We start from the raw sequence: 13,932 nt of genomic DNA, 5'->3' as shown, positions 1-13,932 counted from the left end.
AACTGTGACGCTGAGATTTTTTCAGATTGGACAGAGATGCTGTGTTGTCAAATATGAAGTTAATATCCCGAACAGCCTGGTTCAGGCCGTCACTGCTGTGGGGATATGAGGTGGTGATAAAATGGTCTAACTGGGATTGGATTGTTGGATGACCGATTGCTTTTTGGTAGTCATCCTTGCTATTACTTGTCCATCTATAGGGTTGTTTGGAGCGGTTGAGTTTGCTGGGCTCTGCTACATGGGGGTCTGTTGGTGTCTTCCTAATGTACAGGGTGATTTTGCTGTGATCAGATAAGGGTGTTAGGGGGCTGACGGTGAACGCTCTCAGACAGAGGGGCTCTAGGTCTGTAAGGCTATAGTCCACTGTGCTGTTGCCAAGAGGAGAGCTGTGTGTGTAGAGACCAAAGGAGTCCCCTCGAAGCCGACCGTTGACTATGTACAGACCCAGCGTGCGACACAACTGCAGCAGCTGATGCCCATTTCTGTTGACGGTTTTGTCAAAGTTGTTCCTGTGCCGATGTGAAGGAGAGGGGATGTTGATCTGGCCCGGTATGTGTTTGTCTCCATGTGCATTAATCAGATCTGGTTCTGTGCCTGTTCTGGCGTTAAGGTCACCACAGATCAGCACGTTTCCCTGTGTTTGGTAGAAGCTGATTTCATCTTCAAGAATGGAGAAGCTGTTTTCGTTATAATAAGGGGACTCTGATGGGGGGATATAGGCTGCACACATGAATATGTCTTTGTCTGTGGAGACCACCTCTTTTTTTATTTTGAACCAAATTGAAAAATCTCCTTTTTTGAGTAATTCTATTGAGTGTGTGAGGTTCATCTTGTACCAGATCAACATCCCTCCTGAATCTCTGCCTTGGCTGACACTTTTCAATTTGGTAGATGGGAAAAGGACTTCTCTATAACCTGAAGGACAACCAGTGGACACGTCTCCTCTGTTCCAAGTCTCCTGCAAAACAATGATGTCTGAATTTTTTAACTCTCTATTAAAGTCTGGGGTCCTGCTTTTAAGGCCAAAAGCAGAGGACCTCAGACCCTGGATGTTCCAACATGAGATAACAAACGATTTAGATTTCATTAAATTCTAAAACTCAAAATGTAGCATTCAGTGTTAAAAAATGAGATAAACTTCCAATCCTAGTGTAAATGAAGAGATCGGTTTTAGGACATGTTAGGTATTATCTTACCTAATAATAATATAACTCTTTAAAATGAATGAATAAGTAATAATTAAATAATTAAATATAATAATAATAATAATAATAATAATAATAATAGTAATAATAATAATAACAATAAATAAATAAATAAACACTCTAGGGTTGTCTACTGTGTTTGACCTATCAGGTGGGAGCAGAGCAGGCTGAGCATGTGCTGGATGTCTCTCAGTTGGCTCTGTGGGGGTGTAGGGGTGGGGTTGGAGGTTGGAAGGGTAAGGGGGGGGTCTGCTGCTCTCCTCACCACCTGAGCGTAGCTCAGTGGGCCGGGGCGTGGCTCCTGGTGATGGTGCTGGGGTGGGGCTCTTGGGGGGAGGAGGGGCTCTGGTCGGGTGTGAGGGGGTTCGTAGCTGTGCTGGTGGGGTCGTCGTGTAGGGGGATGAAGATAGTCAGGTCTCAGTGGGGGTGGTCTGGATGGTCTGGATGGCAGTCTGGGGGTGCCGCAGTCCGACCTGCTCCTTCTTTGGGGAGTGGACTGGTCTCGGTTGAGAGCGACGTCCTTCAGTGTCCGGGCGAAGATGGGGACGGTGTTTTTAAGTAGATGGACATAGTCATAAAGGCAGCTGATGTCCAGGGTGGGGTGGTGGGCCAGGTGGACGTTGGGCCTCAGGACACAGTCTCTGGAGACGCTGCTGTTGATCCTGTGGATGGTGTCTGGGTGGAAATCTTTCCTGGGCAGCAGGGTTGATATAACCACTCTACTGTTTGGGAAGGTGCTGGAGGCTTTTTCTATTACTCCTTTGAGTGACTCTGACACTCTCTCCTGCTGCGTCTTCAGCTCGTTGGAGCCGGTGTGGATGATGATGTGACTCGGAGAACCCAGACGCTCCTCTGACAGCAGCTCCATGGCATGTTGGCTGGTTGGGCACCAGAGTTTGGCCACCTTGTGGTTGGGGAAAAGTTTCTTTTCATTTAAGAACTTTCCATTGGAGTCGATGAGGATGACGATGTCTGGCTGCTGTGCCGGTCTGGATGGACGAGGGGTGGAGTCATCCAGTGGGCTGGGGGGTGGTCTGGGTGTGGTGTTGGTCTGTGGACTGGAGGGGAGCTGCTGGGTGGGTGGAGCCTCTTGGTCCTGGTGTCTCTGGGTGGGTGGAGCCTCTTGGTCCTGGTGTCTCTGGGTGGGGCTCCCAGGGTCCTGGTTGTGGTCTGGGTGTGAGTCCTGCTGTCCTGTCAGGTCTGGGGTGACTCTGTCTGTCTCCTGGAGCTTCTGTGACAGAGAGGCCAGCTCTCTCCTGTAGCTCTCTCCCTCCTCTCTCAGCTCCTTCACCTCCTCTGTCAGGGCGCTCAGTGCTGCCATGTGGTTCTCCTGGTGCTGCTGCAGCTCTCTGATCTCAGTCCTCAGGGTGCTCAGCTCTGTTTTGTTCTGCTCCCTGTCCTGCCTCAGTCTGCTCAGTTCTGTGCTGAGGCTGCAGGCCTCCTCCTGGTTCGGCTGATGGCTGATCAGCTCTCTCAGCTGGACCAGCTCTCTTTCCAGCTCACTGAACTTCACCTTCATGTCGGTGATGGTGGAGGTCAGCTGGGGGTCCTGGGCCTGTTCAGAGCTGGGGGGCTCACTCTTCTGGTCAGCAGGGGGGCAGGTGGGGGTGGAGGTGGTGTCTGTGTCTGGCAGGGTGTGGGTGTCATCAGATAGGGGGCTCTTCTCCTGCTGGGCTCTTTCCTTTAAAAGGGGAAAGTCCAGCTCAAACTGCCTGAGGTTTCCCTGCACCATGACAGTCCCATTCTTGTATATGTTGACTGATGTATATGTTGACTGATGTCACTCTCTCTCTCTCTCACACACACTCACTCTCTCTCTCTCTCACACACACTCACTCTCTCTCTCTCTCACACTCACTCACTCTCTCTCTCTCTCACACTCACTCTCTCTCTCTCTCACACTCACTCTCTCTCTCTCTCACACTCACTCTCTCTCACACACACTCACTCTCTCTCTCTCTCACACACACTCACTCTCTCTCTCTCTCACACACACTCACTCTCTCTCTCTCTCACACACACTCACTCTCTCTCTCTCTCACACACACTCACTCTCTCTCTCTCTCACACACACTCACTCTCTCTCTCTCTCACACACACTCACTCTCTCTCTCTCTCACACACACTCACTCTCTCTCTCTCTCACACACACTCACTCTCTCTCTCTCTCACACACACTCACTCTCTCTCTCTCTCACACACACTCACTCTCTCTCTCTCTCACACACACTCACTCTCTCTCTCTCTCACACACACTCACTCTCTCTCTCTCTCACACACACTCACTCTCTCTCTCTCTCTCACACACACTCACTCTCTCTCTCTCTCACACACACTCACTCTCTCTCTCTCTCACACACACTCACTCTCTCTCTCTCTCACACACACTCACTCTCTCTCTCTCACACACACTCACCCTCTCTCTCACACACACTCACTCTCTCTCTCACACACACTCACTCTCTCTCTCACTCACACACTCACTCTCTCTCACTCACACACTCACTCTCTCTTACACTCTCACACACACACGCACACACGTTTTTGTAGTGGCTGTGTTGATGACTGCTTATCCAAATAAAGGTTATTGAGAAATAACATGTTTCTGAGGTATGAAGTTTCACACCATTACAGTACTTGTATGCAACTAGTCATCATATTTTCCGCTCCATGAAACACATGTTAATGGTCAGTCGTACACATATATGCTTTTTTCCTTAATGGCATTTTTTCCTTTTATTACTTTTATACTTTAAGTAGTTTAGAAACCAGTGCACTTTTTACTTTTACTTGAGTAAAAAGCTTCAGTGGATACTTCAACTTCTACAGAAGTATTTCTAAACCCTAGTATCTATACTTCTAGTTGAGTAATAAATGTGAATACTTTTGACACCACTGCGTATCCACCCAATCTATACCAGGCCTTTAGTAACTGCTGGAAGACGTTGAGGTCAAACTTCTTGGTGAAAGAGACTGCAAGGATGGGGAAGGTCCTGGCAAGGCGCAAACAGATGAGCTGCAAAAATACACAAAGATTATCAAGAACATACAATGTTTGGATACATACAACACATGTAAATCTTTTATATTTCAGACTGATCTTTTATGTAGGCTACTTTGGGGACTGGTTGCATCCTGTACTCCAATACTTACATTTCAGCTTCCAGGCAGCAAGGACTTTTCGGGCTTGACTGGGCCTCAAGGTTGACAGCAAATCAGCTTCCTCCATAAACTGAAAATCATCATATGTCTCCACCCCGAAGGATTGTAATGTCTCTTCTCTGTCCTTTTACACCTCTGGAAGGTTGGGCAAGACCTCAGTGATAGCGACACAGAAATGTTTGTTCCAAGTCAGTCATTTCTGCAATCAAGAAAGACGACAAAACTAATTAATACATTTAGACAAGCAACAGTGTACCATATACGGTATTCAGATAACAGGCACCTCTACTTGGAGTATATAATGTGAGATAATTTTCAACTTTTATTTCTGTTCAACTAAAAAGGAAAAACAGCGGTCACTTTCCTAGTAAGCAATTTCTAATAAGCATACATGTGCATTTTTAGAATTCTCTACAACAGTTGCCAAGATCATGTTTACTTTTACGAAACACTGTCTTTCAGTGGAATAACTTGGTGCCCATCAGTAATGTATGATGGTAACGGATACAATCTAGCAAGTCATTAATGTAAAGACACTGCATCCTTGTACTCTGCTTTGTTACCGAGTACAGGTGGTATTCAGTATGATGGTCAGATTTATGCGTATCCATAACAAAATACAACTATTTTGAATTCAAATAATGACAAGCTCTCTGAACTCCATGGACTCATAATTTTTTTGATATAAGGAAATGGGCTTTTTTATATGATGTACCTTACTGTATTTCTGTGGAAACACTGGTATCGTTTTCTGAAAAGCCAAAATCACGAACTACATGTTTAATTATGTCACTGTAAAGGTTGGGGGAAAATGTACAACTGTCTTTGACTTGCAGAAGCTGACTGCATCCTGGCCCAGCCGAAAGATCTGCCTGAAACATCCAACGTCTTTCAGATAAAGTTAGGCAGACACTTTCTTGAATCCAAATAATCTTTGATTATAATATCAAGATAGGCTACATGTGACAACAAAATCTTTCAGGCACAAATCACATTGACATCAAATCTTTAAGCAGGAGAGTTAACTGCCACATCATTTTCTGAATTTTACACTTTATCACCAATTAATACAGGCAGCAACATCAAGAAATTCTTGACCCAAGAGTTTGGACACCTCAGAGTTGACAGCACATGGCTTTGTGAGAGCATCGGATCCTTTGTACTTGAATTGCTTAATGCGCCGAGTCAAAAGTGAATATGTAAGCTGTTTTTTCTTAATGAAATACTTCAAGTACAGTCCAACATCATAGCATAAAACACCCTTAAATATGTCATGACCTTAACAAGGTGGGAGGCATACATGAAAAGATTTCAAAGCATTGAAGACAATTTACCTTTATTCTTTTGATGTTTTGATTGTTTCCAGCTTATAAGATCACCAACAGCAGAATTGAAACAGTCAGGGGTGCACCATGGACGACAAATATTTGGACCATCATTCTGAAACTCACTTCGAGTGACTTCACAGTACCTGCAAAAGTACGGAGAATGGCTGAAGTTTTCAGTAAACCCACAAATGCTGTGCAAGCCCAAATTATCACCAGCAATACAATAAAAGCCCTTTTGTTTCACCACCTATAGTCATAACATTTTCTTCAGAATCTTTCAAATCCAGTAACATCACAGAAAGTGTACAGAAAGATAGACTGCAACAACTTTGTTTTTTCTTTGCAGAGCCGATTTTATTGACAAAAAGCATCCTGGTACAGAATTAGCTTCAGGCATCCAGAATTTCCAATGAAGAACTGGTTAGACTAGCTTTGTCCATCACTTATATCACCAAAACCATCTGAGTCTGTTTCACAAGATTGTTGGGACTAAGAATTCTTCCACAATTCTGATTCTTATATGCTATTGAATGTTTGCTTCACAGGTATGTAGTGAGCAACCCTTTGTGTCATATTTTCATCATTTCCTAATGTGATGGTTTTAGGCTTTACATTTTTGAACACTTTTGATTGTCTGAGCTCTTGAATATATTGTTCTCAGTGGTCCCTGATTACAGGTAGGAAACTAATCTAAATCCTTCACACAATCGCAGATTTTAGCAATAGAATTGTCTGTTAGACTCCTCATTTTTTTTTAAAAGTGAATGCAGTTTACTTAAAGTGTAATCCTGCCCCAACTCACACACATTTTGCATTTCTTTGAAGGAGGAGCTGCCCTTGTAATTTTAAGTAGAATAAACATACATTCCTAAGAAAGGTTTCATTGAAATTCAGTGCTTACATTTGTTGCACTATCTGAGCTGTGGGAAACATTTCAGTGACAGAAGAATGTGAAATAATTTCTCTGTACATGTCACTTGTACTATTCACCAAACAGTCTCTATGTTTCCTGGACATGTGAGCAGTAAATGATGATTTCACAGTGAGTGTATTTTTACAACCAGTTACTGGACATGCCACAGGCCAGCCAAATGATCTTTAAAGTTCTTTCACAGTCTAAAAATTAGCACTCACAGCGTATTGCTTTTTGTATTCGCAGTTTTTCTGCGTTCAAACTAAAGTAATGGGACTGTTACGTTTTGGGGGATATTAAATGGAGGACCCAAGTGCAGACACACTGGCAAACACACACAGGAGGCAGTTTTGGGGGGAAACAAAGGGTGCGCTTTTAATTAACAAGCTGAACTACACATGGAAATACAGAAAAACTAAAAAAAAAAAAAGGTGCAAGTAGACAAAAACAACGTAACAACTAAAGGCTAAAACGAAGTGCAAACAAAAGCAAATTACAAAACAAAAGAGAAACCAAAACTACAAACATACCACACTGGAAACATGAGCAGACACTGGGGACGAAGCTGGGAGGCAACACGGGGAAAGACAAACCAATACGAAGGATGACGGACGAAGACGAACACAGGCTAACACTGGCTAGGTCGGGCGAAGTAGAGAGGACACGGCAACTGGGACGGGACATCAAAGGAATGGCGGAGACTGGTAAACAGGTTACGGAACACGGAGGGAAGGGAAACGATCTGACAAAGACAGAGGGAGAACAAAGGCTATATACAGAGACACTAATGACGGGACGAGGTACAGGTGGAGTGAGGACGGACACGGACAGGTGAGGGGATTAACGGAAAAACACAGGAGGAAGTGACAAGCAGGACGCGACACACAAGGGTACAATTTCAAAGTAAAACAGGAAACAAACCAAACAGACCCTGAACCGTGACAAGGTCATTTCTACAAAGAAATGTGTTGGGGTTTTTTTTGTTGTTTTTTAACATATTCTTACTTTAAACTGAACAGTTATGTTTTGTTTGGTATTTTGCAAAATATTACTTATTATTATTATATATAGTAAACAATGCTCCATTGCATGTCCATTTACAGTTTTTTGATGTCATGATTTTACGACACTTAATTCTACGGACATTTCTTACAATGCAGGACAATACTCCCAGTTGGTATCTGGTATGAACAAAATATTACATTATCATTAAACTTTATCAAGTTAAAATGATATTATTTGGGGCGCCCATGAGCTCAGTTGGTAGAGCGGGCAGCGGCCCAGGGTCCGAGGTCTGGTCCGGCCTGGGCCCTTTGCTGCAAAAAAAATTATATTATTTGCTTGTTGTCTCCTATATTATATTATAATCCGCAAAATTAATTAGGAAATTGTGTGTATGTGCATAATAAACCATGTCTGTTGTGCCAAAAAGTAAATATAAAGAGTATCAACATGTAACAGTGTCCTTAAACTTTGCTAAATACATTATAGATGTCCCAAGTCACGGTTCTTATCTTAGATGACCTTAGATCAGGTCTGTCCAATCACATGAAGACAATAAGATAAGAGATGGTGCCAAATCTTTATCTTTCTGAAAATGTCTCATATCAGATGACTCTTCTAACTTCATGTCTTCACTTTTACCTGAAGACCCTTTGTGGTTGAAACATTACATCAGTAGTTTGTGTGACTAATTAACTGCACACGTTAGCTGGAATATTTTGCTACATTGTGGCAGAAAGCAGGAGTGATAGTAGTTTAAAGCATGTATGATGCCTACATCTTAAACTTATAAGTAACGTATAACTCACTGCTCTCTGTCAGTGGGTTCTCTGCAGTCTGCTGCACTGTGCACTGGTAACCCGTCTGTAAATATGAACGGTCAGCATCATTTGAAAACCATAGTACTCCTGCTAGAGCTTCTGCTGTCAAGCCGCTTTGAACAGTCATGTGGAGGTGTGGCTGTAGTAGAACTGAGCTCCATCAGCCCTGGGACCAGCTGACCAACAGCCTCTTAACATGACGTCCGTGAATTTAAGATAATGGTTTATTAAAAGTAGTGCTGCCACACAGACACTTAGAGGATTGACCAGACATTTCAGTTTTTTTATTGTAAAGTTTTCAATTTTTTTATTATAAAGTTTTCAATGTTATGCTAAATTGATGTTAATGAACAAGACAGCATTTATCAATCATAATTAACCGTTTGTTAATACAAACGGTTAATTATTTATGAAGTGTTACTTAATGAATACATGTTTTTGACTTTACAACATGGGTCACAAGGAGCATTAATAAATGGGTGATTACAGTTAATAAATGATTATTTAGCACTCTTGCAACTCTAAAAAGTCGTACTTAACGGATAAATGTTTTCATCTTACAATAAGGCTCACAAAGAGCATTAATTAAGGTTAATTACTGTTAAGTAATGTTGAGTAGTTGTGGATCTGATGGCATACATGTTAACAAACTTTTTTATCACAAATGTAAGTTATGAATTAACATTTCTATTTTATAAACTGTTAATAGAAGCTTTATAAACTATAATTTAATGTATGAATTAACACCTAAGTTAAGATGGACACCATTAAAACATTAGTTAACTTTTAATTGGCTATTAGTAAAAGGTTATTACTCCATTAACTAATGTTAAGTAGTGTTTTGTTACTATTGTCATAACTGTAAATAAACTATCAAATAATTTATGAATTGACATGTTAAATCACCATTAGTTAATTCGAAATGATTCAAATTTTGAAAGTGCATTCAAAATCCTACTTGAGTAAAAGTACAGAAGTATTGTCAATGAAATCTGCTGAAAGTATCTGTAGTAAACGTGTTTCTGCAGAAAACATATTTTTCTACACTGACATTATCAGATTTTCAGTATAATTAATGCCAAAGCGACGTTTACCTCTGAAGGTGCCAGAGGTGGAGTTTATATAGTATATACAGTTGGGTGGTCTGACCCTCCAAATGGTCACCAGATGTAGTAAATCAGAGGGGTCTGAGATGACTGATGGGAGAAGAGAGAAGAAATAAAGTTCTGCCTTTTTGTTAAATATTAGTTCAGCTAACCTCTTTGAGCCTCTGTTATTTAAATGTATCTCTGCTAACAACTAAGGGCCCCCAACTAGAGTTGTGAACAAACTTTAATCTTGATCACTATATTGTATTTTATAACATTACATGTGTTTTGTAAAATAAATAAATAAATAAAAAATCTTAATCTGAGAAGTAAGTCATAGCTGAAGTATAAAGTAGCATCAGATAGAAATGTTCAAGTAAAGAACAAAGGGCAAGCGCATCAAAATATACTTAAGCACAGTACTTCAGTAAATGTATTTAGCTACTTTCCAAAGATGGAAATAAATGAACCTAAATAACTGCTCTGATTAGTTGATTGGCCTATACTCCTGGAGGACGCACCGCTGATGTGTCGCTTTTCCGCCCCCTTCCTTTTGGTTTCGCCCAAACCGGCCTGAGCAGCAAGCTTCTCGGCCTTTATCCCGCTGCTGCTGCTGCTGCTGATGATGATGATGATGATGATGAGGAGGAGGAGGAGGAGGAGGAGGAGGAGGATGCGCTGCAGCTCTGAATGAAGCTACAGTCAATGGCCTCCTGCTGGACGTCTGCGTGATGAACGCATTTGTTTTTTACAGTCAAATGTCTGGAATAACTGTGATTATGGATATCTTCTATTTTCTATGGATACTGCCAGCGGTGTGGGCTGTCGAAGGTAAGCCGCTGTTTCACTCTCGTTTCGATGTGAATGGTCGAATGTGTCGCGTGCAGAGAGCAACAGGGACATACAGCTCCATAATTAATGCCTGTCCATGTTCTTACCGTGTTTCCAACAGAGAAGACTGCTGTGTAATAATGTGATAGTGTTCCGATGCTCTGTTAAAGCCTAGTGCACTGTGAAGTGCTGAGGCTGCCAACATGTTTGTAGGCTAGGCTGGAATTAATACGCCTCTCTGGCTTTTACTATGTATGTGACATCATTAAGGGCCACCGGGAGTATGATGCACTATTATTCTTGTGAGTTGTTATATCTTCGCGCTGTTATTGCTCACTTTGGGCTGGTCATGATCAGTCAGCAGCCTACACGGGATGCCTCTGCAACATGTGTGTTAATATAGCCTACTGTACGATATAACATAGGCCTATGCAAAACGTGCATTCAATACGTGTATATAAATAATAGCCAAATTATAGGAAACACCACATAAAGTCAGTTTATGCAGATCTGTAACTGAGTCCGGTACAATGGAGGACTGGTGAACCTCCAGGATCCAAGTACACTGAAGATAATATAGGCACAAAACAGGTAGCGCATATAGAATCTATGAATATTTAAGGTGAATAAATAGTAATCTACCCATGTCACACATCCCCCCATGCATAATATTTTTTTTTTTTAATACAATTTTATTTGTATTTGCATTACGTGAAAACACATTAGAAGCTATTTAAGGAACAGTATACCCAAAAATGAAAATGGAGTCATTATATCCTCAACCCCATGCTTATGAAAAGTCAGGTGAAGTTTTGTACCCCACAAAACATCTCTTGAGCTTCATAGTAAAACAGCGTTGCAACATTTTCTTAAACAACTGAAGTAGATGGGGACTTGATGTACACTCAAGCTTGTGCACCCACTTCAGTGCACACTGATGCTTTTAGCTTAGCAGCTACAGTGAAGATTTCGGCTTAAAAAGGGGTATAAATAATAAGTCTTTTCAAATCCGTTTGGGGTCGCAAACTACCAGAGACTGTGATTATGCCAGACCCATGATGGGTATGATATTACACTTGAATGCATGTGATAGTACTTTTTTTTTCACATTTACAATAGTCAGCTAATTATTGGCCTTTGGCTAATGATAATACAGTAGTATCAGTGAAAACACAACTTGTCTGGATATCTGCTCCATTATTCTCATTTCACATCTCAAATTCATAGCAGAACTGAGTGACCACACACAGTCGTGTATCTGAACATGCAGGTGATTCTAACTGGGCAGGTTAATAAGAAAAGATAAACTGTACATGGAGACAGCAACAAACTTTTTCCATTTCCTTTCCCACATCACAAACACCAACCACTCCTGCCTTACGGCAACTCTGACAGGACACACAACTTTTTTGTGCACTCTTGTTTTTTAAATCACAATATTGTGATGGTATGGGGCTCAGCACTTATTATCAGCAATCAGCGATCAACACTACACCCAACTCATTTTTCCCCAAAATTGCGTTAGGATTACATCTTTAGTTTAAAAAACCTTCACTATGATTTCACAGTGATGCACAAGTTGTTAACATGTTTTACTGTCTTCTGTAAATATGTTTATCAGTTTGCTCCTGGTCACGTCTCGTCCCAACCCACTTCCGCATTTGAAACTACAAGTGGGCAAGAGGTTTGTTTGGCCCTGAGCAGGTAATCTTTTGTCTTTATTGTGGATGATGGACAGATAACTTTTATGCCGATACTGGTTTATGACTGTGAAAGCTGCCGTTAGTTTTTTTCTGTTATAAGACAGTGTCGAAACATTTTCTGTCTCTGCAATATTGTTTACACACTTGTTTACTTGTTCGACAGAGACGTTAGCCTCTATGTTAGCATTGTAAGCTAAAATTGCTATCATGTTTACACCAAATCGGCCTATTTATTTGCTCGTGGCTGCTAAATGAAGCAGCAAGTAATGCAAGTAAGATGAATGAATGGATCCTGTCCGGATTTATTTCTCCATAACAACCTCTTGCCCGGTCACTACTCAGCTGTTTTGCTAACCCTCCTCCCAGTCTTGTCCATTTGTTTTCAATGAAGCCTTTGCTAAATCAATATGATGGATTATCATATACGCGTTACCAGTAGGTGATTTGTTAATTTTTAACAGGGGGGATGACCCAATGGGAGCACCACCCTGCCCCGACACACCTATGTACACCTCCCAAAGGACATTGTTGCAGGACGCCTTAACCATAACTGACATTTCTAATTCTCCAATTCCATTTTAACCAGTTATCTTCCTTCTCTCCCTACTACAATTGTCCTTTTATAACTGTATTGAGGTAATGATAAATACACCTTTAAATTGTATGCAGTGGACTGAGTTTATTCAGGCAGGATTTTCTCATGTTTCTCACAATACACTACAAGCAGGGTCATTTTAAGTAACATGACCCCTTGGAATTTTTTACCATCTAAATTCCTTGAAGGACACACAATGAACATTGTGCAAAATAGTAGAGCCCAACCGTTTTATCGGCCGATATGAGCCTCTCGCAGATATCGGTTTCAGCGTATATATTGTCCGATATGCATCGATATGAAAACTTTATATTTAAAAACTATAATGGAGAAAAACATGCTTGAAGTAATATAAAATTGGTGTAATGACATAGTTTGTCCAGCAGAGTGTGCTTCAACGGGGGATAAAACAGCTGGTGTCAGGAAATGTAACAGCTACCTCACTAATGGTTAAACTATAAACCAGCACAAAAATGACAATTACCAACATAACATAAGCCACCATGTTCTGAACAGACACACTAAAAACACTTACAAAAGTAACATTTTAGTTAGTGTAGTGACCGACATGACTGATATTGTTAGCTTTTCCCTTGTTATCCCAGTACCAGAGCTAACTTAGCTGTTAAATAAATAGTAACTTATTACGTAGCTGTAATGTGTAACGTAGCTGTAACATGCTAATGACGTTACGCTAGCTTGGCTGTGGAGCTTAGCTGTGGGCATTGTAATGACTTACGAGATTTATGTTAGTTTCAACGTGCATTGTAAATCCGACATCGTTACTCCGCATTCAAAGCTTGCTCCGTATTTGGTTTCTGCCGGCCGACTTGTTGCTCTTGTTGCTTGTTGCGGGAGGGTGTGGGGGGGGGTGGGGGGGGGGGGGGTGGGGGGGGGGGGGGGGGGGGGGGATCTTTCTCAGATCGTAGAAGATAGCTTTAACTTCCTTGCACAAAGTTCGTCTGAATAATCTTGTTTGTGGTGTCCAACATGAAAGTGTATTGAAGTAAGTTGAAGAATACCCAGGTGTATCATATCTTTGGGATGAGAGCAAAAAAGGATAAATCTTCATGTTGATAGAAACAATTATTTAAATTTGGAGCACAGCCAATCAGTTTCTTGAAAAGGTGGATTAAAACCACATGCATACCTCCTATTAGGGCTGTCAAAACTTTCCAAAAATAACGTTCAGTTATTCATTCTATGCTCAATGCTTTTTCAGCTTTCTCTGTCACTACAGCACGCTCCCAGGAATGTATTGCTTCAGTTGACTACACTTATCAT

At 41.4% G+C, this 13,932-nt stretch overlaps 1 protein-coding gene and 1 long non-coding RNA gene across 3 annotated transcripts in view; one reads left to right on the top strand and one right to left on the bottom strand.

Moving 5' to 3' along the window:
* Positions 1 to 3,140: 3,140 nt before the first annotated feature.
* Positions 3,141 to 7,419, bottom strand: LOC141000407 (uncharacterized). 2 transcript variants are annotated; one of them, XR_012179529.1, is made up of 4 exons: positions 7,139 to 7,419; positions 5,702 to 5,838; positions 4,359 to 4,566; positions 3,141 to 4,221 (listed from the first exon to the last, which is right to left on the bottom strand). It is a non-coding gene; the product is annotated as an uncharacterized lncRNA (long non-coding RNA). The 2 variants fall into 2 exon arrangements; XR_012179530.1 differs by lacking the exon at positions 7,139 to 7,419 and adding an exon at positions 6,830 to 6,866.
* A 2,831-nt stretch (positions 7,420 to 10,250) lies between these two features.
* The window catches only part of ephb2a (eph receptor B2a), a 92,626-nt gene continuing 88,944 nt past the window's right edge, over positions 10,251 to 13,932 (top strand). The window contains exon 1 of the mRNA XM_073470638.1: positions 10,251 to 10,350. Coding sequence (XP_073326739.1) covers positions 10,251 to 10,350 — 100 coding nt within the window. The remainder of the gene's footprint in view (positions 10,351 to 13,932) is intronic.

Source organism: Pagrus major, chromosome 7 (assembly GCF_040436345.1).
Source record: "Pagrus major chromosome 7, Pma_NU_1.0".
NCBI lineage: Eukaryota > Metazoa > Chordata > Actinopteri > Spariformes > Sparidae > Pagrus > Pagrus major.
The sequence above is the reverse complement of the archived record's forward strand: the minus strand, read 5'-3'. Positions and strand labels throughout refer to the sequence as shown.